This window comes from Lynx rufus, unplaced genomic scaffold (genome assembly GCF_022079265.1).
Source record: "Lynx rufus isolate CCGP_SWC_20201006 ecotype Redwood Valley unplaced genomic scaffold, mLynRuf1.p SCAF_15, whole genome shotgun sequence".
NCBI classification, from domain to species: Eukaryota; Metazoa; Chordata; class Mammalia; order Carnivora; family Felidae; genus Lynx; species Lynx rufus.
This window is the reverse complement of record NW_025814829.1, coordinates 61,232,463-61,257,340: the sequence shown is the minus strand read 5'-3', so window position 1 is coordinate 61,257,340 and position 24,878 is coordinate 61,232,463. Positions and strand designations below refer to the sequence as shown.

Genomic DNA, 24,878 nt, shown 5'->3' with positions numbered 1-24,878 from the left:
AGGGAGTGACACCCAGGTGCATCCGCGCCCAGCGGACCCGGGGCCCCCGCCGGGACCCGCGAGCTACCTGCACGCTGTCCGCGTTGTTCAGGAGCGGAGGCTTCTTCATCCCAAAGTCGTGGGGGATCAGGGTGTAGAAGCGATTGGAGAGATCCAGGATCTGGGAATCACTGCTGCCCTGGGACACCGCCTTCAGGGGAGGGAACAGAGGGCACACGGACTGAGGCGGCAGCTGGGAGGGCCCCGCATGCGGCAGGTCCGAGCCGGCTCCGGAGTGGCCCGGAAATTTCCAAGACCAGCTAGAGTTGGTGCCACTCCACCCTGAGCACAGGACCCCTCCCCACGTGAACTTCCGTTTCTAGGAAGAACTGTGCACCTGTGGACCTGTCACACCCCACCGTCACGTGAGATGTCAACGGGAGCGGCCAGGTGACGACCTCACGGGCACCCCCGAGACACTCCTCTTTCTGAAACGCCTGGGATTTTTACACTATAAAACGTTGAAGGGAAAGACCCCACTGCTATGAACTCTGGCAAACCCCCTTACCCACCGACCTTCAGCTTTAAGGCAGGGACTCGTTTCTATCACACCTGGAGGTCCAGATGCAGAAAGGCTTAGCTCCCCTACTGCCGCAATGCCAACTAGAGCCCCGTATGCAGGAATTGCTCAATAAATGCAGACACGGAGGAGCTGGACCACTGGGACACTTGGCAGACACGGCAGGGGGGGCACGGGCGGCAAAGGGGCGACGATGTGGCCCCCGCAAGGCCCCAGGCCGCACGTGTGCTTCTCACTGGGACACAGGCTTCCCCGATTCCTAATGTTTCTGTCTGTAGTTCGCTCTGCTTGGTGGGGGGGCAGGGCATCCCAGCCTTTCCACCGGGGGTTCTGGAATAGCAAACGCTTTCATGTCCCAGCCGGCGGGCGACAAGGAAAGGGGCCAGGGCTTAGGCGCAGCTGCTAGCTGGATTGAAGGGCTCCGGTTCAAGGGCTCTTCTCCAGCACTTTCCGCCCTTGGGGTCCGACTTTAGCTTCCCGGTGCTCTTCCCTCACAGGCCAGGCCTGCACCCTGCCCATCAGGGCACACAGGGAGGGACCGGGGACCAGGAGGGTGATGTCCAATGAGCACGAACGAAACGGAGAAAACATTTCGCTCTCTGGTTGATGGTTTCCTAGCAACCGCAAAACAATTTCAACTTCTCGTTTTTTTTTAGGATTTTCAGCGATCTCGTGATCTCTATACCCAACCTGGCGCTTCTACTCACGACCCCGAGATCAAGAGTCGCACGCTCCACGACTGAGCCAGCCAGGCGCCCCCAATTTCAGCCTGACTCCGAAGCGCACACAAAATCAGGTCATTTTTATGAGGCGGGAGAATCAAACACCTAATCCGGTTTCTAGACTTACGTATGCCATCACTGAAAACACGGCTAACTCATTAGTCTCGCACCCACCTCTGGCACGTAGCAGACGCTTGTGACGCTTATCTGAAGAAACCTAAGCCCCGTGCGCCGCGGCGTGGGACGTTGCTAGCCGGGGTGCAGAGGCCTGGGAGGCCCTGCCTACCTGCTGGACCTCGCCGAGGATGGAATAGGCCGCCTGGATCTGCCTCTTGCTCAGCTTCCCCAAGGGCATCTTCTGAAGGTCAATCTGAGGACACAGGGGGCGTTTTCCCTCCGAAAGCTGCTCAGCGGTGGAGACGGGACGGTGGGCAAGTACCCCGTCTTCCCGGGAGATCGGGGACCCAGCGCTACAGCTCGCGGCCCCGCCCACACCCGGGGTCTGCGTGCGAGAAGGATCTCGCTCGCTGCAGGCAGAGCCCGGATGAGGTCCCCCCGGCCCCCGCGACTCCCACCAATCCCCGTCGGGAGGATGAGGTCCCCCCGCACGGCTAAGGCTGCTCCCAGCTGAGTGGGAACGTAAAGCGGCGGAAAATGTTTTTCCCGAAGCACATGCTTCTAAGCATACGCGTTTATGTTCGAATTAACGCTGTCCCTTTTCGTCAGTTACCCCGGAAGGTCACACATTTTTCCAGCAATACCACTCCCGCTCACACCGCCTTGGGAATGACCAACACAGGTGTTGAGCTGTCGCGGGAGGACCGGGGACGCGGCTCCACAGGGCCCACATCTAGGGACGCACCTGCCCTCGGCCCCGCTCTCCCGTCTGTATGAGGGACCACACTCCTCAGAGGGCACCCGCCCCCCTGTGAGACACTGGGCCTGTGCTCCTTGCTCCCGCGTCCCGAACCCTTCCGAGTCCCCAGGTCCCACCTGTGCCCGCGGGGCCGAGCGGGCATCCCAGGAACGGAGCCCCCGCGGTGACTAACGGGGTACGAGGACGTGCCAGGCACAAGTGGGGCGGCGGCCACGGCGGCCAGTAATGGCCTTCCCCCAAGGCACACGCTTCTCTCCCCTCCACCCTGGTAGGGGTGGGGCCAGTTTCCGGGAGGTTGAGCAGCCGGAGCTGGGTCTGGGGGAGAAGGTGGGCGATCTACCCCGAGGCCAGCACAGGGCATGGGACTGAGCGCAGCATCTCCGGTCCGACCAGAAACGGGGGCTGGAAGCCGCTGAGGAAAGTGGCTCCGGGGGGGCCGGTTCTCTGAAGCGAGCGGCACCCCGACCGTGGGGCCCTGGTGCTCATCGGAAGAGACTGGTCTCCTGGCCTGCACCCCTCAAAACCTACACCCCGGCCGTGGGGACGAGAGAAACCGGGGGCCCAGCCCTACCGACCCGGCCGGGACAGCGAGCCACAGGGGACACGAAGGCGGGCCCCCCGGGACAGAGCTCCCAGGCCGCCACGTTTTCCCATCTACCTGGGACCCTATCCCATGTGGGCCCCCCACTCCCCACACACTCCCCACGGGCTCTCTCCTCACCAGGGGCCCTGCTCTTCCTGAGAAACTGAGTCTCCCGTGTGAGAGAAAGCCAGCCCCAAACCGGCTTTTCCCAGGGAGACGCCTGTTCCGCCCGGAGTCGAGAAATCCCACGAACCAGAGCACAGGGAGCCAGAAATGACCCACGGGCGCTTCTTTTAAAACATTAAACAAACGGAGACGCCTCCCTGGGCGCCTCCTCGCTCCTCCTCATGCACCCCCGACCCTGTGAGCCTGTCCCCAAGCCGCCTCGCTGGCTGGCCATCCTGACAGAAGGCGGCTCGGGGGTCTACGGGAACAGGATGGCACAGCCCGGCCGCTGGCAAACCCACCAAGGAACCTCCAGGAGAACGAGACGCGTTCTCGAACAGCCGCTGGGCCGAGCCCCACAAGGGGATCCGCGCTCACCCCCGGGGCAAAGCGGAGCCAGGCTGGAGAACGAACGGGGACACCCGGCCGCACCCTCAGAGCCCCCGGCCCTGCCCCGGGCAGCGGGAACACGGCAAACCCACCCCTGCCCTCTTCTTGGAAACAGGAGGAGTTCTGTCCCGTGGCACCCGCGGAAAGTTCTCCAGCCTCCTCAGTACTGCCCGATTCTTTCGCCGTAAGCAGATGCACCCTGGGCCTGCAGGACAAGTGTGCTCGGCATCGAGGGGCCTGGCGCGAGGGGACGGGGCCCAGGGCCGGCTCCCTACATACCACAGGCCTCACAGCAAGTCAACCATCTTCTCAGGAGCGCCAGCGGCCCCGTGTCGGCCTCGGGCTGAGGATCGGGCTCCCGACACGAACGCTCCAGGGCCCCGCGCCAGCCCCTGCGTACCAGCCTGCGAGCTCCGACCCGGCGTCACACTCCCAGCGCCAGGGGCAAAGCGCAGATCAAAGAAAGGCGCGGTCACCTCGTACTCCACCATGGCTTTCTTCATGCTCTCCACATCGAAGATCATCGTAATGAGGTCCTGCACCGGCTTGGGGAGCTTGGACTTGGTGCCGGGGTTCACCGTCAGCTTCTTTACCGCCTCTTCGTCCTGGAGGGAAGAGGACCGGTGAGAGACCCCAGGCGACAGGCCAAGAGGAGCGGCGGTGGCGTCCGAGCCGCAGAGGTGGCGGGATCCAAGCACCAAGGGCACGGAAACTACGGCGTGGGGAGGGCCGCAGCGGGAGCACTGGGATCGGACGCCCCCAAGCGCCCCTAAGTCCCTACGGCCGCTCTAGACCCTTCCTCCGACCACCGCGGCGGCACCCAGCTCCGCGCAGCCTGACCCGCAGGCACACGCGCCCCCCTGGTGCCCTCACCCCTTCCTACTCGTCACCTCCTACCCGGGAACCTGTCCAGGGCCCGCCACAGACCAAGGGGACACCGGACCAGTGCTCCCCCCCTTACGCTGCCGAACCCCAGGGCTGAGCGCCTACAGCCTCCCACGCAGTCCCAGAGGATCACGCTCGCAGACCCACTCCTGCATGAACCCTCCGCCCTCCCCGCCTCACCCCCGCTCCCTGGGATCGCACTTCCCGAGACGCTAAGGGCACAAAGCTTTACTCCCGCACAAAGCCTGGAGAACCCGGGCTAAGTCAACACCACGCTGCACGGAGAGCGCCTGAACGCTCGTCGCTTTCGAATGAGGGCAGGGACCGCGCGCCCTGTCCGTCAGTGTCCCTAGTATCTGAGTGAGCCTAACTGGCACCGGACACCGATCCTGGAATCCGCGTCATCCGCGTTGTGTTCCTGCTCCTGGCCGCTGCTGTCCACACACGGCGGATCCACGCTTCCCGCACTCGTAGCTTCACCAGAAAGCAGACCGGCCACGCGTTAGAAGCCTTATTTATCTGCATTTACTCCGTAACCCGGTGCCTCCGCCACCGACGGGAACAACCAGAGAAACGTTTACGTAAACATTCGCGCAGTTATAGGCGATTCGCAGCCTATGAACCGTGACCTCTGACCACCTGCGCGGCCTCAACAGATGCTGCTCTAGATCAGTGCGGCCTCGTTCAGTAGCTGCTGGCTCTGAAATGTACTCAGTCGGAGCTGAGACAGGCTGCAAGGGCTAAAAATACAGCGAATTTCAGAACTTTAGTTTCAAAAGAAAAAAGGAAGAAAAACAAAAGGAAAATAAAGTACTAAAATTAGTTTTACACTTTCTTTTTGCTTTTTAAAACGTCGCTACTGGGGGGGGGGAGGGCAGTGTGCCTGGGTGGCTCAGTCGGTTAAGCGTCTGACTCTTGATCTCTGCTCAGGTCATGATCTCAAGGTCGTGGGATTGAGCCCCACACTGGGCTCTACGCTGCCAGCCTGGAGCCTGCTTGGGATTCTCTCTCTTGGGATCCCCTCTCTCTCTTTGTCCTCCCCCGCTTGCTCTCCCTGCCCCCCTCCCCCCTTCCCCCACGCGACCTTCTCTTTCTCTCTAAATGAAACAAACAAAATGCAGCTACTGAGACAGGTACGACGTGGTCGCGCATCTGGACAGCGGGGAAACGCTCCAGGTCTGTCCAGGGAAGGAGTGGGTGGTCTCAGCACAGCTGGCAAGGCGAGGCTCCAATTTTCTGGTGGGGACAAGTGCCCATGGAGGGAGGGGAGCACGGAAGACATACACCGTGATCTTAACTGCACTTAATTCTGGGCGATCGTGATTTTTTTGTATCTTCGTCACTCTCAAAAATTTCTAAAATGTATTTCTGAAACCAGGAAAATTAACCAGTAGGGGGCACTGCCGAGTCAGACGATCTCTGCGCTCTCAACCTCAACGCGACACACCAGTTTAATTCTAATAAAGATATCTGATTGTCATCTCCACTCTCAACGTGAGGCTCGAACTCATAACCCAAGAGTCACACGCCCCACAGACTGAGCCTGCCAGGCTTCGCTAAATTCTATTTTTAATGGTGAGAGCTCATGGCACTCTCTAAGCTAGAGAGCTCCCATCTGAGACACTTCAGGCCTCAAAGGCTGGGAATCAAAATCTCTACTTATCCATAAACCTTTCCTTCTGTGAAAAGAAACGTCTTTCCTTTAAAAGTGCAGCTGACCCTTGGGGTGCCTGGGTGGTCAAGTCGGTCAAGTGTCTGACGCCCGATCTCAGCTCGGGTCACGATCTCACAGTTCGTGGGTTCGGACCCCACGCTGGGCTCTGCGCTGACAGAGCGGAGCCTGCTTGGGATTGTCTCCCCCTTCTACCCCTCCCCCGCGTGCGAGGGCAGGTTCTCTCTCTCTCTCAAAATAAACGCAAACAAACAAACAAACAAAAAACCACAAACAAACTTCACGTGGATCTGTGACCGCACTGGCAGACTGCGCTGTGCCCCCAGACCCCCACGCTGGCCAAGGGTCAAGCGTAACAGATTTCTGCATAAAAAACAGGGTGAGGCATTTTGCCAGAACGAAGGTCCAGATGTCCACAAACTACCAAGCAAGGCACAAAGGAAGACTCTCCGGTGACCGAACAGGTGAGCTACCAACACACGACAGAAACCGTCAGGAGATAACGTGGGGCCCAAACCGTGACCCAGCAGAGCCCAAGTCACTGTAACTCCACCTGGAACTAAGCCAGGTCACGCAACAGAAGCCACACCCGCAATCTCCGCGGCGGCACACCGTCCTCACCTAAGCTGCACCTCACCCTCGAGGGCGTGCATTTCACCTGCGAACTGCTGCTGGGTTTTAGCAGATGCTTCTTCTGTGTCTACTAACTCGACCGCACGCCCCGACCCGTCCGATCCCTCTGCGGTCCGCCCGTCTGCGCGCGCGGCCCCGACCTCCCGTTCCCGGGGGCCGGTCCCACTCGGGGTGCCGCACAAGCCCTCCCGCGCCGGTAAGCGTGCTGCGCTCACGCTCGCGAGGCTTTTGGCGTTTCCTGGCGACTTCGTCTGGTTCTGCTCTCCATGTGACGCTGGCCGCGTCGTTCCGTTGGGGAGCGCTCCCCCCTCTTGATCGTTTGGGAAGGGCCGGTGTTCACTCTGAGCGTCCAGCAGCACTCCCCAGTGACGATGCCACCCGCCCGGGGCGTCCCTCCCTCTCGCTACAACCAGACGGCGCCGGACCTTCCGCGATTACCTGGCCGTAGTCGATCTCCAGAGGGTAGAACTTTTTGGGAAACTTCGTGAAGGTTTTGGCCTGCCAGGCGTTGCCGGTCTTCTCCTCGTATAATTTCATAAAGTGCTCGATGGCACCGTCCTTGGATGGCACCTGCTCCAGCTTGTTGCTGCCAATCACGGTGCCCACGCGGCCCCAGGACCTGAATATCCAGTACCTGGGGCGGGGGTGGGGGGGGGATCAGACAGACCTGTGGGTCAGCCACTCACACTCAGGGGTCTCCCCTTCCCTGCCGTCCTGCTTGGACGCAAAACGACACGGAGAAGTAAAGGGAACTATTACAACAGAGCACCTTTATGTTTTATGCAACTGAGAATTAGAAGTTTAAACACTTGCATCTGGCAGCCAAGCTTGTGGAGCAAACCCCGGGCTTTACCAACTTTTACATAAAACGCCCGGTTTTGCTCCTCAGAGAAACACAACAAGCTTTGTCGGGGAGTCCTGCGGCTCGATAGATGCAACCGCTGCTGACGCGCCCGAAGACACTGGGACCGCTGGGCTCGGATGGGACGGCACGTGGGGATGACGGGGCAAGCCGGCCGAGCCTACAGACCTGACCACCCCTCTCCGTTTCCACGTCAACCGGGGTACACGGCACTGGGTCCCCTGGGCGCGCCGCTTACCTCTGGGGGACTTAACTATCCTCAGGGGAAAGAACACGTGACCTAACTTTTACATCACGACATACAAAGACGTAATCAGAACCCCAAACGCAAGATTTGTATGCGCTTTCAAAGTAAAACCAAAGAATTCAAAGAAAACTTGAGGCTTCCTGGCAGTTTTCTGGGCTGTGGCCCAAAGGCAGAGAAATTCATCCTCTGCTCCGTTTCTTTCCCTGGAAACGCTTGGGAGGCGCTCTACTGAGCTGTCCTGAAAAGCCGTCCCGACCCAATAGCCCACGTGGCCCCTTCACTGTGAGCCCCAGTGAATCTGGGCCACCAGAAAAACACGTCCACCAGGGGAGGTGGGAAGCCACGTGACGTGGGGCTCATTTCTTCAGAAAATCTGAGGAGCCCACTGGTCTCTCTCAGGGTCACTCTGGGATTCACTTGGTGGGTGAGCGCTCTGATGAAAGCGGGAACGACCGGGAGACAGACAGACGGACGCCGGCCAAGATGCACTAGGGGCCGGCTGAACTGGCCCGGGGTCGCCGTGATCACAGGGCCTGCCTCCCAACCAGCAAAGCTTCCAGGCCCCCTGGAGCGCCGGGGGTCAACGGCGTCCGTGTGCCAGTAAGGACGGCGAAGCTGACCCCCGAGAGGCACCAGGGGTTTTAAGGAACACGATACAAGGAAGTTCGTGGGGCGCCTGGGGGCTCAGCCGGTTGCACGTCTGAACCTTGGTTTCGGCTCGGGTCGCGATCTCACAGTTCGTGAGTTCGAGCCCCTTGTCAGGTTCTGCGTGGACGGCAAGGACGCTGCCCGGGACTCTCTCTGTCCCTCTCTGCCCCTCCCCTGCGCGCACCCGCTCTTTCTCTCAAAATAAATGAACCTTAAGAAAAAAAAAAAAAAGCGGGTTCGGTTCTTGCCCAACTTTACCTGCTTCAAGAAGCTTTCAAGCGCATGTAAAGGAATCAGGACTCGGGAATCTTTGAGGGGCCGTGAGAAGTCTTGGGAGATGGAGTGCCAGCTCGTCCCCCGAAGTCGGGGGCCGGACGCTGGGGGGCCAGGCCGTCTGGGGCGACGGTGGCTTCCCTCCCACCGAAGGCCTAGCCACACCAGTGCTCTCGGCGAGGAGGCTGGCTCCGCAGTCCCCGCAGGGCCTCTGTCCCGTCCCCAGGACACACCTGCTTTCCTTGTCGTCCTCCAACAACTGCAGCTTGTAATAGGAGTTGGTTCCCTTCACGATGTCCACCAAGCCGAGGGTGGCGCTGAACACCTTCCCGCCTTTCTCCAGGACGTGCGCAGAGTGTTCCAGACCTGTCACGGAGGAGAGGCGCCTGCTTTTCTCTCCGAGGGGCTGAAGAGCGCGGGGAGAAGAGGGTCTGCGGGTGTGGGGTTCACACCCACCGCCTTCAGGAGGCTCCCCATGAAACACAGGTGTCCTCAGGATCGGGGGAGCCCGAGGAGACAGGAGGGCCCAGGCACCACGTGGCCCAGCCCGGCCTCCCGCCCGCTCGCTCACGCTCACCAGAATCGGGATCGACAGCGGCGCCACCTTTAAGGGTTAACTTCATTCTCTTCTCAGATTTGTTGACGCCTTGGAAAGGGACATAAAGGTTCAAGCACGAATAAAAAGTGCCTGGGAGGCGGCAGGGGCAGGGCAGGGCGGGGCGAGGGGTGGGGGCGGGAAGGAGACGGGGCCATGGGGGCGGGGATGGGGGCGAGGGCACCCAGGGGCCCGGGAAGCCTCACCTTCTTCCTTGGCGGGGCCCTTGCTCTTCTTGGGCAGTGCGGCCCCCGACTTCCCTTTGGGGGCCGCGGCCTCCATGGGCTCCGCCTTCACGTCGGCCCCCCAGGGGGCCAGGACGTGGGCCGAGAGCAAATCCTGCAGGCTGCTGGTGGAGGCGGATGCGTCCTGGAGGAAGTCCTCAGACACCACGCGGACGCCGGCTTCCCTCACTTCCTCCATCTTCTTGCTCATCTTCTCCACCTCCTCTGTTCAAGTCGGGGGAGAGACAGCCGAGGCGTCAGCGGGGACACGCACGACGCCACGGTCGACGGAGCCCGAGCCTCCGACACGGGCCCCGTGGCCCCGTCCTCGTCGCCTAGCGCTCGGGGCCGGGGCCGCCTGCTGCGCGGTCGGCAGCGCCACAACCGGGCAAGGAACCCCGAGCCCGCCTCTGCCGGGCCGCCCTCCCCCAGCGCACCACCCAGCGCACCACCACGCACCAGGCCACACGCAGGACTCGGGTCACTTCCCCTGTTCTGCGGGGGCCCCCGTATTCCGTCCCGGTTTCCCGTACGCACAGGGGCTTTTTTAGTTCCACTAGTCCCGCTGGTTCGTTTCTGCGTTTGGTGTCAGGTGGGAGAGAACCGTCACCAAGGCCGAGTCAAGACCCGAGCTCACCGCCTGGGTTTTCTTCGAAGACTTTTATGGCCTCGGGCCTCACGACACCGTAAACACGCGCTGCCGTCTGCGTCCCGCTAACGCCTCGGCCGTTTCTCCCGACTTGAACGGAGAAGTGGAGAAGACGGGCAATCGAACAAGACGGAGGGGAGGGAAGCCGGATCTGTAGTCCCCTTGGAGATTTTTGTGAGTGGGGCGAGCTAGGGATCCAGCTTTCCCGCTGGGTTGTCTTGGCTCCTTTGCTGTAGGTGAATCGACCCTTTACGCCGGGTTTACCGCCGGGCTCCCCGGTCTGCTCCGCTGACCGACCTCTGTGAGGTCTCAGGCCGGCCCTGCGTGGTTTTGCTTCCTCCGGCTCCGTCCCACGCGGGACAGCCTGAAAGCGAGGCGCGCGATGCCTCCAGTTTCGTCCTTCTCTCAAGACTGCTCTGGCTCTCTGGGGTCCTTGGTGGTTCCACACAAATTTTAGGACCATCTGCTCCATTTCTGTGAAAGACACCCCTCGGGTTTTGACGGGGAACCCGTGCGTCTGTACTGCCCTGGGTAGGAGCTGAGGATCCCACGGGGCTCCCCTGCACACAAAATGCTCTCTCTGGAAGCTTCTAGCATCCTGTCTTTAACTTCTGCCATGTTAACTAGAATGAGTCTCGGTGTGGGTCTCTCTGGGTTCGTCTCTGGACCCTCTGGTCTGGATGTCGGTTTCCTTCCCCTGATCGGAGAAGTTTCCAGCCATTATTCCTTCGAGAAAGATTTCCCCCTCTTTCGGGGCATCTGGGCGAATTAGCCAGTTACGCGTCCGGCTCTCGAATCCAAGCCCCACACTGGGCTCCGCGCTGGGCAAGAAGCCTACTCACAAAAAGATCTTTGTCCCTTTCTCTCGGTCTCCTTCTGGGAGCCTCTAATGCGCACTGAGTCCCTCTGATGCCACTCTGCCGTCCCTCACGCCATCTTTCCTGGTTTTCCTTTCTTTCCGCCGCTCTGAGCTCCACGGTCCTGTCTGCTTCACGGACTCAGACATCGAGCCCGCGAGCTACCTTTCTGTTCAGATACGGCCTCCTGCAGTTCGGTGACTTCCGTTCAGTACTTTCGAGCGTTATCCCTGCTTCACCCACTCTTCTCCCAGTTCAGCGAGCACCTTAGACCCTCATCTTGAACCGCTGACCAGGCGAATTGCTCACCTCCCTTTCGTCGAGACTTCCGAGGCTTTACCTCGTTCTTTCACTCAGAACACCCCATTTCTTCCCCTCACCTCCCCGGGCTTCCAGCCGGTGGACGGACAAGAACCTCTCCTGCTCTCGAGGGGCGGCCCCTGTCGTTCAGCGCCGTCCCAGCCTCGCTCTCAAATCCGAGCCTATCTGAGCGGTCGTTACTAGGAGCTGACAGCGGCCGGGGCTGCACCGAGGCCATCAGAGTCCCCCAGGGGAGGGTCCCAGGCCGGCAAAGAGCAGCCGGCAGCCCACGGCCCCGACAGAAGGCCCGCAAACACGCACACGACCCCACGCCAGCTTCGCCAAGTACCCACGCTGGCTTCCCTCCACAAAGCACCTCGACGACAGTGCTGAGCAAAGAGAGCCAACTCGGAGTGCCCCATGCGGCCTTGCACCTCACCCCTCCCTGCTCCCCGCGCCACCTCACCACCGTTCCCAAAGCCTCAGGAGGTGCGTGCACACCCGTCCCACATCAGGATCGAACTCACTTTTGGTGCTGATGCACAGGGATGCCTTGCTGGCCGTGCCCGTCAGCTTTCCCCCGAGTTTCTCGATCGTGGCCTTCATCTCATCCTTGTTCCGGGACAGCTTCCCCAGAGTCAAGATCTTCATGTTGGACAGCGGCTTATCTGGAAGGGATGCTGTCGTCAGGCGGCAAGGTCCCGGGGGGGGGGGGAACCGGACAGCCCGGGCTCCCCTCTGGTCAGCATCCCCCAAGGGCAGAGTCCGCGAAGGCAGAGGCCCAGGGCCGGCAGGGAAGTGGAGGACAGAACACAAGGCAAGGGGGGCAGCCACAGGACACTGCCCCCCCCCCCCCCCCGCACCGCCCCCGGGCAGACCGGCGAGGCTGTGCGGGGACAAGGGCCCAGGAGGCTGGCGGTGGGACCACGTGGGCCCCCAACTACTTTTCTGCTTTTCCCACCTCACGTCTGAAACCGCAGCTTCTTACACGACACTCATTAACCCCATGGGATGAAGCAGCCCCGTCAAGGATGGTCACTCAAAGCTCGGCCCGCGCGATACCAAGGGAAGTAACCCTCCCACGCTTCGGGTGTCCGGCACGGACCCCAGAACGGGAAGCCCCAGACAGGGTTGGGGTGGTTGTGCAAGGTGGTGCTGGCCCGGCCCTCCCTAGGGCGCCCGTCCCGAGCGTTCCCCCTTGTGCGGAGGGGAGCAGGCCGGCACAGCACCCAAGGGACCTGGGGACCCTCCCTGAGGCCGCCCCAGCCGTACCTGATGGGGCGGAGCTGTTCACGCCAGTGGGCGCCGAGGCCGCGGAGGGTGGGGGTGCCGGCGCCGGGGCTCCGGTCTCGGGTGGAAATATTCGGTCCTGTTTTTTGATCTTCAGTTTTTTGAGATAAGAGATTTCTCGGAATTCCTGAAATCACGTAAGGTTCAGCTAAGAAACCGGTTCTCCCTTGAAACAACCACCCGACAGAACAAAGGGGATTCAGTTCGTCTAAACGAAGCAATTTTTTTTCCCCTCCCGCAGCAAGGAGCGACCTAGGAGACGTGAGGCTTCCGGCACAAAGTACACAGTTATGGCAAATACGGCACTGGCTTCTGGCGCTTCCACGTGGATGATAAAGCTGCCACGTGGACGCCGTAAGCGGTTTCCTTAAATAAAACACGAAGCACGAACCCCTCCCCCATCAGCTGACCATGTGGTGGGGGGGCCCACTGCTGGAGCCTCACCCTCAAGTGGCCCCTCAAGGGTCACATGCCCCTCTCCCGACGGAAAGCCTACGGGGACTGTCCACACTGGGAAAGAGATTACTTCCCGAGAGGAAATCAGGCGATTCCTCTCCCTTCCTAGGAAGGAACGAGGCCGGGGCACCTGGGGAGGGGGGGGGTCAGGGGGTTGAGCATCGGACTTTTGACGTTGGCTCAGGTCATGATCAATCTCACGGTTCGCGGTATCGAGCTCTGAGTCGGGCACCGAGCTGACAGTACGGAGCCTGCTTGGGACTCTCTCTGTGCCCCTCCCCCGCGCACTCTCTCAAAATACATACTAAAAAACAACAAGAGAAGGGACCGTGGCCACAGAGAGCCCGATGACGGTGTCCCCATGGATCCTGTCCCAAGCGAGGTCCGTCTCCATCCCGGGCGACTTACAGCGGCCGTGCTCCTGCGTCACTCGCTCAAGGCCCCGTCCCTGCTACCCCCGGGTTCAGTGAACGCCCGCGGACAAGAGAGGACGCAGACCGCCTCCCACACACTGGGCACCCGGCATGCCACGTCTCACAGCGACGTTCTAAAGACCGTTTCTCCCGCCGAGCAAGAAGGTCGGTCTTGACCGGGCCAGATGCCTGAAGGGGAACTTTAACAAGGAGCTGAGCTCTACCACCGAGGCCAACGTGACCCACACAGGAGCTCTGGGAGGGCGGGCTCCTCGGAGGCGGTGACCCGCTTAGGCAGCCAGGGCCGAGAAAGCAGGGCGCACGCAAAGCCTCGTGGCCGGCGCGCTGTGGGGCTCGGGGAACGTGGCGTGCTCGGTTCCCTACTGCCGGGGGCTGAAGACTTCGTGGAAGCGCGTGTGCGTGCGGGGGCGGGGGGAACGGTACTCGAGGGGGACAAGGGCAGCGGAGAGGCCGCAGAAGGCCCACGGAGCCAGGCGGGTCCTGGGCAACCCCGGAGGGCCGAGCTACGGAGGTGCCCTCGACTCTGGCCGCGGCCCTCGGGCTGCGGTCTCACTCGGCTCCGTGACTCTGTGACTCCGCACAGGCGGCAGGTACCGTCGGCCTGAAAACACGTCTTACACATGCAGGTGGCTTCGAAAACTAACCCTCCAAAAATACAGAGGAGCGCCTCCGTAGCTCTGTTAGTTAAGAGTAAGACACTGGATTTTGGCTCCGGTCGTGACCTCACGGCTCCAAGTTCGGGTCCCGCAGCAGCTCTGTGCTGACAGTGTGGAGTCTGCCTGGCATTCTCTCTCTCTGCCCCTCCTCCACTCAGGGGGTCTCTGTCTCTCCCGAATTAAATAAACTTAAAAGAAATACACAAATGCCGCGCAACTGGCATATAAAACACAAACTAGTTCCTGCCCTTACGGCCTTATTGTTTCCTCAAAGATAGTAAAAGGAACACGAATACCACAGGCGGGTGTGCAGTACTTGCACACTCAGAAAAACCGGGAAAATGCTTCACGTGACCTGTGGAATCACCGGAAGGTTTTAAGGGTGCAAGAAACGATGAGGTCAGAGTTGATTTCGAGCAATCGCTCAAGAGCGAGTACACAGGACAGAGTGGGGCGGGGCGGGGCTGTAACCACGGCAGGGGAGGGGTGAGCGGCGCTCGGGGGCCGTGGGTGCGGGGGACGGTTCCGGAGTCCACCCACGGGCCTCTGTGTGCACAGCAGCGAGATGAGCCGACCTGGCTCGAAGGCCAGTCCCCGGCAGAGGCGGCGCCACTGCTCTGCCCCAGTGGCCGGGCGCCAGCTCGCGTGGGTCTGCGGGTATAGGGAGTCCCAGCCGAGGGCCCCAGATGAGTTTTTTGCATCGAGGATATGCAGCTCCATTAAAACAAACAACCAACCAAGACCGAGAGGAGATACTTGAACTCTGGACCCAACCCCCCCCCCCCCCCCAGCACTACAGCACTAAGACAAGAACGTAGCCTCGGGAAAAGGAACTCTCGTCCACGCATCTGCCGTCCCCCCCGCCCCCCCCCCCCCCCGTGTCCAGAACAGCGCCCAGCACAGAGGCGGCACCGCATCGGCAGGTATCTTGGCAGGAGGGTTTTACACAATCGGACAGAACTGTCCTCCCGTTGGAAGACTTGGGAGTCTGCAAACGTACGGACCTGACAATGCCATCTTGCGTTCAGACCGCGAGGACGACCTCGCCGTGAGGGAGCCTGGGGAACGCTGTACTCTAGTCGTGGGGACATGTGGTGTGGACAAGCCCAGACGGGGGTGAGGCTGTTTTTCTGGCTAAGCTCCTGGAACCACCCCCCTTACCTTTGGAGTCACCCACTCCTTCCGGCTGGGTGTCTGTGTCTTGACCATACACTTGGTCCAGGCAGTGACGTCCCCGGTACAGTAGTAGGCGTCGCTCTTGAAGACCAGCTGGCCCGAGCATTCCTCGCAGGGAAGGAGGGCCCCGAACACCATGCCGTCGGCCACTCGGTCCAAGATCTGAAGCCGGCAAGAAGCGGGTCAGAGAGGAGGGCTCGCCCCCGCCCCCCCCCCCGGCTCCCGGCGGAGCTCGGACTGCTGTGTCCACGTGACACGCCGCAGCCCCCGCCCCTGGGTGGCTGAGGAGTAAAGGGAGGGCCAGGGCGTCCCCAGAGCCAGCGGGGAAACCAGGGGAAATGAGGCGGCTCCACTCCCCCAACACCTGGAGGCCCCGGGCACCTGGGCCAAAGTGTGTGGTGTGAATGCACAAGGCAGACAGACACACGGCCCACTCCAGTCTCCCCAAAACCCTAGACGCGGAGTGACGTGTAGAAAAGTCTTCGCAGCCCTGGAAACGGTGGCCATGTGGACGGTGGACCCTCCCCCCCCCCCCCCCCCCCCCCGCCCCGAGGTCACTCAGCAGAGGGCAGCTCACCGCCGACTCCCCGGAGGGCACTTGCTGCTTGTTGAAAATGAGCAGCTCTTTTAAGTCATTTGTCGAACACGCTTTCTTTAGCTCGTCCTTGATGTTCCAGACCAGCTCGTTCTGGGCCTGAGGACGAAAGCCAGGCGGCTGAGCGACCGGCTCCGTCCGGAGACCCAACCGGGGGCCCCCACCCTGCTCGGTCTCGGCGGCGTCCTGGCGCATCAGCGGAGCCGCGCCTCCAAGCTGGCGTCAGCAACACGGAAGTGAATCCCGAGAACCCCGCTTCTACCCGGAGCCGTCCCTGGAACCAGCCCCCCGTGGACCGACCCGCTTGGGGAAGAGCCGGGGCGCGGCAGGCTCACCCCCCGCCCCGACACCCACGCCTCAGGGACGACGGGGGTGGGCGTTCTCCCACCCGGAGGTGAGTAGGGACGAGCACCCCCGCTCACCTTGATGGCGAGCGGATTGCACAGAACAGACCTACGCTCGGGAAACGGGAGTTTTCAGTCTCAGGGGCCGTATTCACGCAGTGCCTACGCTCCACATCTCGCTTATCCTCACCACCACCCTGCCCAGGATGGCACCAGCCTCCCTACATCAGGGCACTCGGGGCGAGCCTCCTCCCTGCTAGGGCCACGGGCAAACTGTTCACCTCTTGGCCGCAGACCGCACCCCTGCAAACCAGAGGTGAAAATGCCGGCCCCTCCTGCCCCATGGGGACGCTCTCTGCACCAAGTGAGAACTTTAACTGTCTTTTTCTCCCCCCTTTTAAGATTTTATCTTTAAGCAATCTCTCCATCCAACGCGGGGCTCAAACTCACGACTCCGAGATCACATGCTCTCCCGAGCCAGCCAGGCGCCCCCCAAGCGAGGAAGATTTTAATTCAACCAACAAAGTGTTCCCACACACATCAGCGCCTGCTCTCAGCTTTCCCGTCCCTGCCCTCCCTGCGCCACCAGAACGGTGTCTCCAGCCACGGACACGAGGGCATGAGCGTCATCAGAGGAAGCAGGAACTGCATCACCTCCTTGGCCCAGGACGCGGAGGCTGGGGCTGCTGGGGAACATTCGGATTTCCCTCTGACTGCACTCAAGAAAACGCCAAACCCACTGGGGGCAAACGCAAAATAAAACCCACTCTACCGTGTCCGGATTCACGCACGACAGACATCGTTTCACTGATCGACAATCGCACCGAACCGGTGATTTTCATCAAGCGGCTGGAACCACATCAGACGCTGCTTCTAATCTTTCTCACACCGGCAGGACGGAAAAATGCTCAGAGCAGAGCCGAGCGGACAGCTCATGGAAATCACGTTCCCAAAACAGGACTGACAGTTCTCCCTAGTTTTCCCAAACACCCAGCATTTTCTCATCAATAATTTTTACTCTGATTCAACACACGCATAATCAACACAGAGCTAAATCTGCCAACGGCTACGGAGTTAACAGGTGGTTCCTGCCCCTTTCATGGCACGCCTTCTACCCCTCTTGTAAACAAGAGGTGTTCATTCAAGAAACAGGGAGCGAGTGTCTCTTCCAGCCACTTGTCCGGGCCGGGCACTCGACCTGTAACGTTCGCCAGCGGCCCCCGGGTCCAGCGCGCACAGCGCTGTGTCCCGCGCGGGGAGGGAAGAGACCCCGGGGGGAAGCCGTGCTATTAACAACTGTGAGGGGTGGGGGAATCCTGGAGGTCTCGTGAAGCGGGACGCACATATCCCTGGAACGAGGGAAGAGAACGGAGAATGATGAGTGCGGGCGCCCCGCTCGGAGCTCACCTTGAGGGCCTTCTCGAGCTTGCTATCTTTGTCCTTTTCCTTTTTAGATTTCTTCTTGGCCACTTCATCCATCCCATCCACCTCGTCGCCTTTCCTCTTTCTGAAAGAGACACGGGACGAGAGAGAGCCATCAGAGCCCCGGAACCCAGTGACTCGGGGGACGCAAGACCTCCACGTCCCTGTAACGCCACGTGCCGGCCGCGATCACAGCACAGCTCACTCACTGCCCTCGGGCGCTCGCAGGAGGCCCAGGGGGTACTGGCAACTGGCCTCATGAACCTTACGGTGAACTCTGCTGCTGCAGGTACCCCAGGGCCTGGGAACAGCTGGTAAAGGACCCAGGGCTCAGGCCCCATCTGATGTCGAAAACCCATGTATCTCTAGGCACAAACGAAGCAGCCTGGCAAGTTCTGGCAGGGACCGACGGGCCAGATGGCCAAGGGGCTGAGCCTCAGGGCTGCTCCTAAGGCCATCAGGTTGTTCTCAGAGGTGGGACTGCACTGCCATTCAAACCCCAAATGGGGTCTCGGCACTGCTAACTGGTCCATCGTGGCTGGTCACCAGTTACCGGACTTGAAGGAGGCACGGGGGGTCGCCATCAGCCCCCTAAAACAGAGCAGTCCCAGTGGCTAAGTTTCAGCTGTCACAGACCTGAGTTCAAAGCCTTGCATTTTCTGTCATCCACGAAGCAGGGGATACCACCCACTCCCGGGGCTGTGCTGATGGCTACACGACCCCCCCCCCCCCCCAGCACAGTGCCTGATGAACCACAAGGGCTCGGTCGAGGCCAGGTGGCGATAGAGTGTAAGTGTGAGCTTAGCATCCCTGCCCACACCACGAGCTGCACTACCCTGAGAACTTTTTTAATTTTTGTTTTGTTCGTTTTTGAGAGAGAGACACAGAGTGTGAGCGGGGACGGGGCAGAGAGAGAGGGAGACACAGAATCTGAAGCAGCCTCCAGGCTCTGAGCTGTCAGCACACAGCCTGACGCGGGGCTCGAACCTCTGAACTGGGAGATCGTGACCTGAGGAGCTCGAACCCACGAACTGTGAGATCATCACCTGAGCTAAAGTCGGACGCTTAACTGACTGAGCCACCCAGGCGCCCCCGTACCAGACTTTTTTAGTAGGAAAGCTTTCGAGGTGGATATTCTGTCCTTTAACTTTTTTTTTTTTATGTTTATTTTTGAGAGAAAGGCAGAGCACAAGAGGGGGGAGGGCAGAGAGGGAGGGAGACATACAATCCGAAGCAGGCTCCAGGCTCCGAGCTGTCAGCACAGAGCCTGACGCTGGGCTCGAACCCACGAACTGTGAGATCGTGACCTGAGCCGAAGTCAGATGCTCAAGTGACCGAGCCCCCCAGGCGCCCCTGTCCTGAGGACTATTGACCCCCGATTTCCCACCTTTCTCACATACTCCACGGCTGCGTGTGCTGCACAACGAACTTGTGTGTTACGACCCCAGACGGCGCAGGACAGCGGCTCGATGACAGGGAGGTCAGGGTCACCCCCATCCTCACAGCCACAGCCACGGTCCAGGGAGCAGGGCGCACACCACGCGTAGCCCCCTCCACGCCTCCCTCGCAGCGCCTGGGGCGCAGGGACCAGCAGAGGGAACGGGCAAGAACGAGCGCCACCCAGGATCGGCAGGGACAGGCTTACCGTCCCGACGTTAGCACCACGGGAAGCCCACACCGCTCCCGGCGCGGAACCAGGGGACGTGCCATCTGCTCCCCCCTCCCGGCACCATCATCAGACCCAGACACACTGGGCCACGTCCACAGGCGCAGATGCTGTGGGGACGGGGAGCGGGCCGTGCAAGGGTCACAGGAAACGTGGTGGCTGGCCTAGGCGGGAGAGCCTTCCTCTCTTGGGCCAGGGTGGGGGTGGAGGGCTAGAGGGTCCCAGGTGTCTGTGGAGCAGACCCGTGCGAGGAACGCCCTGCACGTCCCCATGTCCTCTGCCCCCGCCCATCATCCCGTACCCCTGCGTGCCGACCGTCAGCAAAGGGAGGCACGGGAGTGGCCTGGAATCCGTGCGGTCTCCCCGAGCCCCCCTCCCCTGCGCCTCCCACGGCCCCACACCCACCCTTCACTCTTCACTCCCGGGAGCTGCTTCTTCAGGGTCTCTTTATCCTCCGGGGTGAGGAGGCCGAAGCCCTTCAGCTGGCCGGCACTGAACTCGGGCCGGAAGCCCAGCTCCTCCCTGTTCTTGATAAAGCAGTCTGGGTGGTACCAGCGGTCGATCATGCCCAGCTGGGGCTTCTCCGGGTCCAGCATCTTCTTGGACAAGCGAATCTGGCCCTGCAGGAAAAACCGCACACGGTACCAAGAAGAGGGACGGTGACCCAGGGGCCTCGGGTCCACGCCAGGGGCGCTGTGAGGTCTGAATGTTTTCTGCCACCGAGGACTGTGCGGTACCCTGAGCCTCGGCAGCCCCATATTATTTTATTAAAAAAAATTTTTTTTAATGTTTATTAATTTTTGAGAGAGGAAGGGAGACAAGTGTGAGCAAAGAAGGGGGAGGGAGGAAGGGAGGGAGGGAGGGAGGGAGAGAGAGGGGGAGGGGAAGAGAGAGAGAGAGAGAGAGAGAGAGAGAGAGAGAATCCGAAGCAGACTCCAGGCTCCAGCTGTCAGCACAGAGCCCGACGAGGACTCCAACTTTCAAACTGCTAGGTCACGACCTGAGCCGAAGTCAGGCGCTCACCCGACGGAGCCACCCAGGCGCCCCGCAGCAGTCCCGTCTTAAATGGGGCCAGCTCCCGCCGGCCGTCTCCCTGCCCACCCACCCGGGCACTGGAGGACATGCTGACGCCGAGAACGTCCTCCCGGCCCCGGAGCAGACACGAGCAGAGCGGGCCTTGGAGCGCCTCCCAGCAATTCCGCCCACCCCGGACCGTGTCCGTACCCAGGAAGGGCCCGCGGGACTGGCAACAGACCCACGAGCCGGAATGCCACGTGGCCGCGCGGGCCAGGCTTACGAGCCCACGCCCGTGCGGTCTCCGCGGCACGGCTGACCGCCAGGGCCGAGCCTGCGCCGAAACCCACGCTTTCTCGAAACTTCCTCGAGCCCCACGCCACGCCGACGCCAGAACCCGGGCGGCCCCAGCCCCGGCGCCCACCTTCTCGATCTTCTCCATGCAGCCCTTGCACGTGCTTCTGCTGGACTTGGCGTATTCTGCCGCGAAGTCGGCCAGCGTCTTCTCCGCCTTGCCGCCACCTGCATCCTGGCCTTTGCCTGAAGGATGGAACACAGCCACGCTCCCGTCAGCCTCAGAGGGGCCTCGTCCACGGGCCACCTCGGGCTTCAGGCGGGACGACCGGCCCCCCTCACCCACGTCTGCTTCCAGCGGCGGCTGGCGAACAGAGCGGCTTTTCTGGCAAGAGACACCGCCCTTCCCCGGACGGGCTCTCCGGCTGGTGCCGGCTCACCTCCCGGCTCCGGCGCCTCTGGGCCCTCCCTCACACGGCAAAGCGCTTCCTCCGCGCTTATTAGGAAAGCCACACGGCGTGCTGAATTCCAGGCCCACCTTCTGGTTTCCGTTACACTGCTGTTTATCAGAATTACGTGCTGGAAGTAAAGGGAGTCTCTCGACACAGAAGGACACAAGGACACGTAAGAAACACAGTGAAGGCGGCATTTCGGAGTCCGCGGGGCAAGCTGCCATCGCGCAGTAAGAAGTCTCGGGGATAAACGGCCAGGGATGCGGGACCAAGGCAGATTCTTCCATAAGGGGAATTCCAAGACTGGATGTTTCTCTCCTAAGACCGAGGACAAGACGGGCTGTCTTCTCCCACCACGTCTAAGCAGCACTGAACCGGAGGCTCTAGCGAGTGCGTTCGCACAAAAGAAAGAGCCAGAAGGTGTACCAGTAAAGCCACCTCTACCTGTACGTGACGTGATTGCACGTGCACGATATCCTTGGGAATATACAAAAAAACGACTCCTACCATTAAGTGGATTGAGCAAATTTGCAAAACCGAAGGTCAGTATATAAGACGTTTCTAAATACACATAAACCTATTAGAGAAGAAAAGTAAGCCACGCGTCTGTTTAAGTGGCATTTAAACACATAAAATGCTTAAACACGGATTTACAAGACACCCAAACCCTCTACACTGAAAGCATTAGGAGGTTGCCGAAATTAACGAGGACTCAAGTAAACGGAGAGATACCTCACGTTTACGGACTGGCTCAATTTATTAATATACCAGTACGTCAATCCAGTTTGATCCACAGATTCCAAGTGATGCTACTCAAAATCCTAGCAAGTGTCCTTGGGCAAGAAATCGACACGTTTGCCACAAAATTTATAAGGAACTACAAAGGACCCAGAGAGGTGAACACAGTATTGAAAAAGGACAAAGCTGCAGGACTCACTTTGCGATTTCACGACGTCCCATGAAACTAGGAACTGAGGCTGTGGAGTGAAGACACCCCGCCGAGGGGCCCGAGTCCAGACAGACCTACAGTTACGCAGTCAGCTGGTTTTAACAAAGAAGTCTTTTCACAACTGGTGTGGGCACAAAACAGTATCCACACGGAACACACACAAAACCACCCCTTCCTCACACCCGACACGAACGTTCGGTTCGCACGGATCAAGAAACCAAGTGTGAACGCTAGAGCTACGGAATTTCCAAAGAAACCTAAGGGAGTTATCTTCGCGATCTGTGAACAGGCAAACGTGTCTCAGGAGGCAAAAGCACAAACCAAAAAAGAACAAAATCGACGACTGCTCTTCATAAAACGTCAGTGATTAAACAAAAAGGCAGGCCCCAGAATGGAAAAAGGTATTGACACGTTATTTCCATCTAATAAAGGACCTGCCTCTAGAATAGTCTAAGAACTCTTACAACTCCGTAAAAAGACAAAGGCGAGTTAAAACCACAAGGTCTCACTACACACCCGTCAGTGGCTAAGACCCCAGAGAATGACGGGGCCAAGTGCGGGCGAGGCCGTGGATGAGCCAAAACGCTCACGTCCCTCGGGCGGGGGACAACTCGGGAGGACCGTCGCCCACACCTACTGAGTGAACCCCCGCTCCACTCCCACGTCGTCACCCGGAGAAACAGAAGCTTGTGTTACATAGACACCTGGACACAAATGTTAACGGCAGCCGTACCTGCAACAGCCCAAAGCCGGCAACAAAAGAATGCGGACCAGACGGTGCTCCTTCCTGGGAGCACCCCTCGGCAATCCGGGGCACGAACTGACCACACGGCCAACCCGAGGAGGCTCACAGGTGCCATGCTGTGGGGAAGGGGCTTCTGGGAGCACGTTCTCTCCCTCTTCTTTGGACATCCTAAGTCACACAAACTTCATCCGTGGGGACTGAGATCAGAGCAGTGGTTACCCAGGTGGGGAGGGTAAGAGAGAGGGCACAGGGGAACTTTCTGGGGGAACAGAAATGTTCCCGACCTCGATGGGGTGTATGTTACAAGGGGCACGCATTTGTCAAAACTCCCTGAACTGCATGTAAATTATTTTAAAAATTCCAGGTGAATAAGTGAAGAATAAGACCAAAACCAGAGACTGAGCAGACAGGGCTACAGGACATTTCAAACAGGATGAGGCTTCCATGTGGCAAAACACAGAAATATGCTTCAAAGAGAAACGTCCAGGAGCACCCAGCTGGCTTGATCACTGGGTCATGAGTTCGAGCCCCACGTCAGGGGTAGAGCGTACTTAAAAAAAAAATCTTTGTATTGGGGCACCTCGGGGGGGGGGGCGCAGTCAGTTAAGTATCTGGCTCTTGGTTTTGGCTCAGGTCATGATCCTACGGGTCATGAGTTTGAGCCCCACATTGGGCTTTGGGCTGACAGCCCGGAGCCTGCTTGGGATTCTCTTTGCCCTCTCTGCCCCTCCCCTAGTCGTGACGTGCTCTCTCTCTAAATAAATAAACTAAAAAAGGAAATCTTTGTATTAAAAGGATCTTGATAAAGAATTAGTACATTCCATTTCACTTAAAAAAAGACAAAATGCCCCAAAAGATGAGGCAAGGACACAAACACCAAATTAACAAAACTGCTGGTAAACACGACGAGGTGTCCCACCCCTGCCAGGAGCACAAAGCGATGAAATCCTCGAGGGTGAGGAGGCGGAGGCAGGCACGCAAACGCACGAGTCTAAGCGATGCGGGCGTCCAGGGCCTCAGATCAGGTCATTGCTTCGAGCGGGAATCCCACTTGTCAGAATGAGAGAACCGGACAGGTGCCCCAGCTGTACGAGAACTTGCAGAGGCTCAATCCGCCATGCAGCGCGACGGCTGAAAACCCGTGGCTGGACTCGAACCTGGTTCTTGCACCCTTGGCATGACCTTAGCCCGGTTACCTCACCTCTCAGTGCCTCGTCTATGAAAACTGACTCGGGGCTGCTGTGAGGGTGCCATGACATCAACATGTCAAGGGTCTTGAACGGTGCACAACATTTAGCAAACCTTCAATAAACAAATACCGCACACCTTCACAAAATAACGATGGAACCTTACGACTCTCAACATGGAAAATGAATGCTGAATTATAAAATGTAGGTCATTAGGGACGCCTGGGTGGCTCAGTCGGTTAAGCGTCCGACTCCGGCTCAGGTCATGATCTCACGGGTTCGAGGCCCGTGACTGGCTCTGTGCTGACCGCTCGGAGCCTGGAGCCTGCTTCGAAATCTCTGTGACCCGCCCCCCCCGCCCTCCCCCACTCGCACGCGCGCTCTCTCTCGAGAATAAACATTAAAAAAAATTTTTTTTTTAAATAAATAAAACGTAGGTCATCACTAATCACTAGGAAAATGCAGATCAAAACCACAGGAGATAACACTTCATGCCTTAGGATGATCAGGAGAAACAAAAACCACACACACAGACACAAAACCCCAGACAACAAAGTGCTGGTGAGGGTGTCAGGAAATTGGAAACTCGTGTGCTACTGGCAAGGCTGTAGAATCACGCGGCCCGTGTGGAAGACAGTATGGCAGTTACACAAAAATCTAACACAGAATTACTGTGTGACCCCGCAAATCCGCTTCTGGGCACGTACCTGAGAGAACAGAAAGCGGGGTCTGGAACGGGTATTTGTACACCGATGTTTGCCTCAACGTGAGTCGTAACCGCCAAAGGGTGAAAACGACCGAAATGTCAATCGGCGGGTGAACAGATTCACAAAACGTGGTCCATCCACAGTACGGATACGGCCTTAAAAAGGCAGGCAGTTCTGACCCCTGCTACAACGTGGACCCTGAGGACACACGCCAAGTGTGTGGTTCCACTCCCACGAGGCACCGGAGTGGCCAAATTCAGACAGAAAGAACCGCGGTTGCCGGAGGCTGTGGGGGTGCAGATGGGTATGGAGTTTCAGTTTGGGAAGATAAATTAGTTCTGGAGGCCACG

At 59.5% G+C, this 24,878-nt stretch overlaps 1 protein-coding gene across 1 annotated transcript in view; it reads right to left on the bottom strand.

Moving 5' to 3' along the window:
* The window catches only part of PARP1 (poly(ADP-ribose) polymerase 1), a 37,893-nt gene that overhangs the window by 4,659 nt on the left and 8,356 nt on the right, over positions 1-24,878 (bottom strand). Inside the window, exons 3-16 of the mRNA XM_047077136.1 lie at positions 20,619-20,734; positions 19,586-19,800; positions 17,500-17,599; positions 15,731-15,847; positions 15,139-15,315; positions 12,414-12,558; positions 11,669-11,809; positions 9,318-9,560; positions 9,094-9,162; positions 8,750-8,882; positions 6,925-7,120; positions 3,773-3,901; positions 1,568-1,651; positions 68-190 (exon numbers count right to left, since the gene is read on the bottom strand). Coding sequence (XP_046933092.1) covers positions 68-190; positions 1,568-1,651; positions 3,773-3,901; positions 6,925-7,120; positions 8,750-8,882; positions 9,094-9,162; positions 9,318-9,560; positions 11,669-11,809; positions 12,414-12,558; positions 15,139-15,315; positions 15,731-15,847; positions 17,500-17,599; positions 19,586-19,800; positions 20,619-20,734 — 1,988 coding nt within the window. The remainder of the gene's footprint in view (positions 1-67; positions 191-1,567; positions 1,652-3,772; positions 3,902-6,924; positions 7,121-8,749; positions 8,883-9,093; positions 9,163-9,317; positions 9,561-11,668; positions 11,810-12,413; positions 12,559-15,138; positions 15,316-15,730; positions 15,848-17,499; positions 17,600-19,585; positions 19,801-20,618; positions 20,735-24,878) is intronic.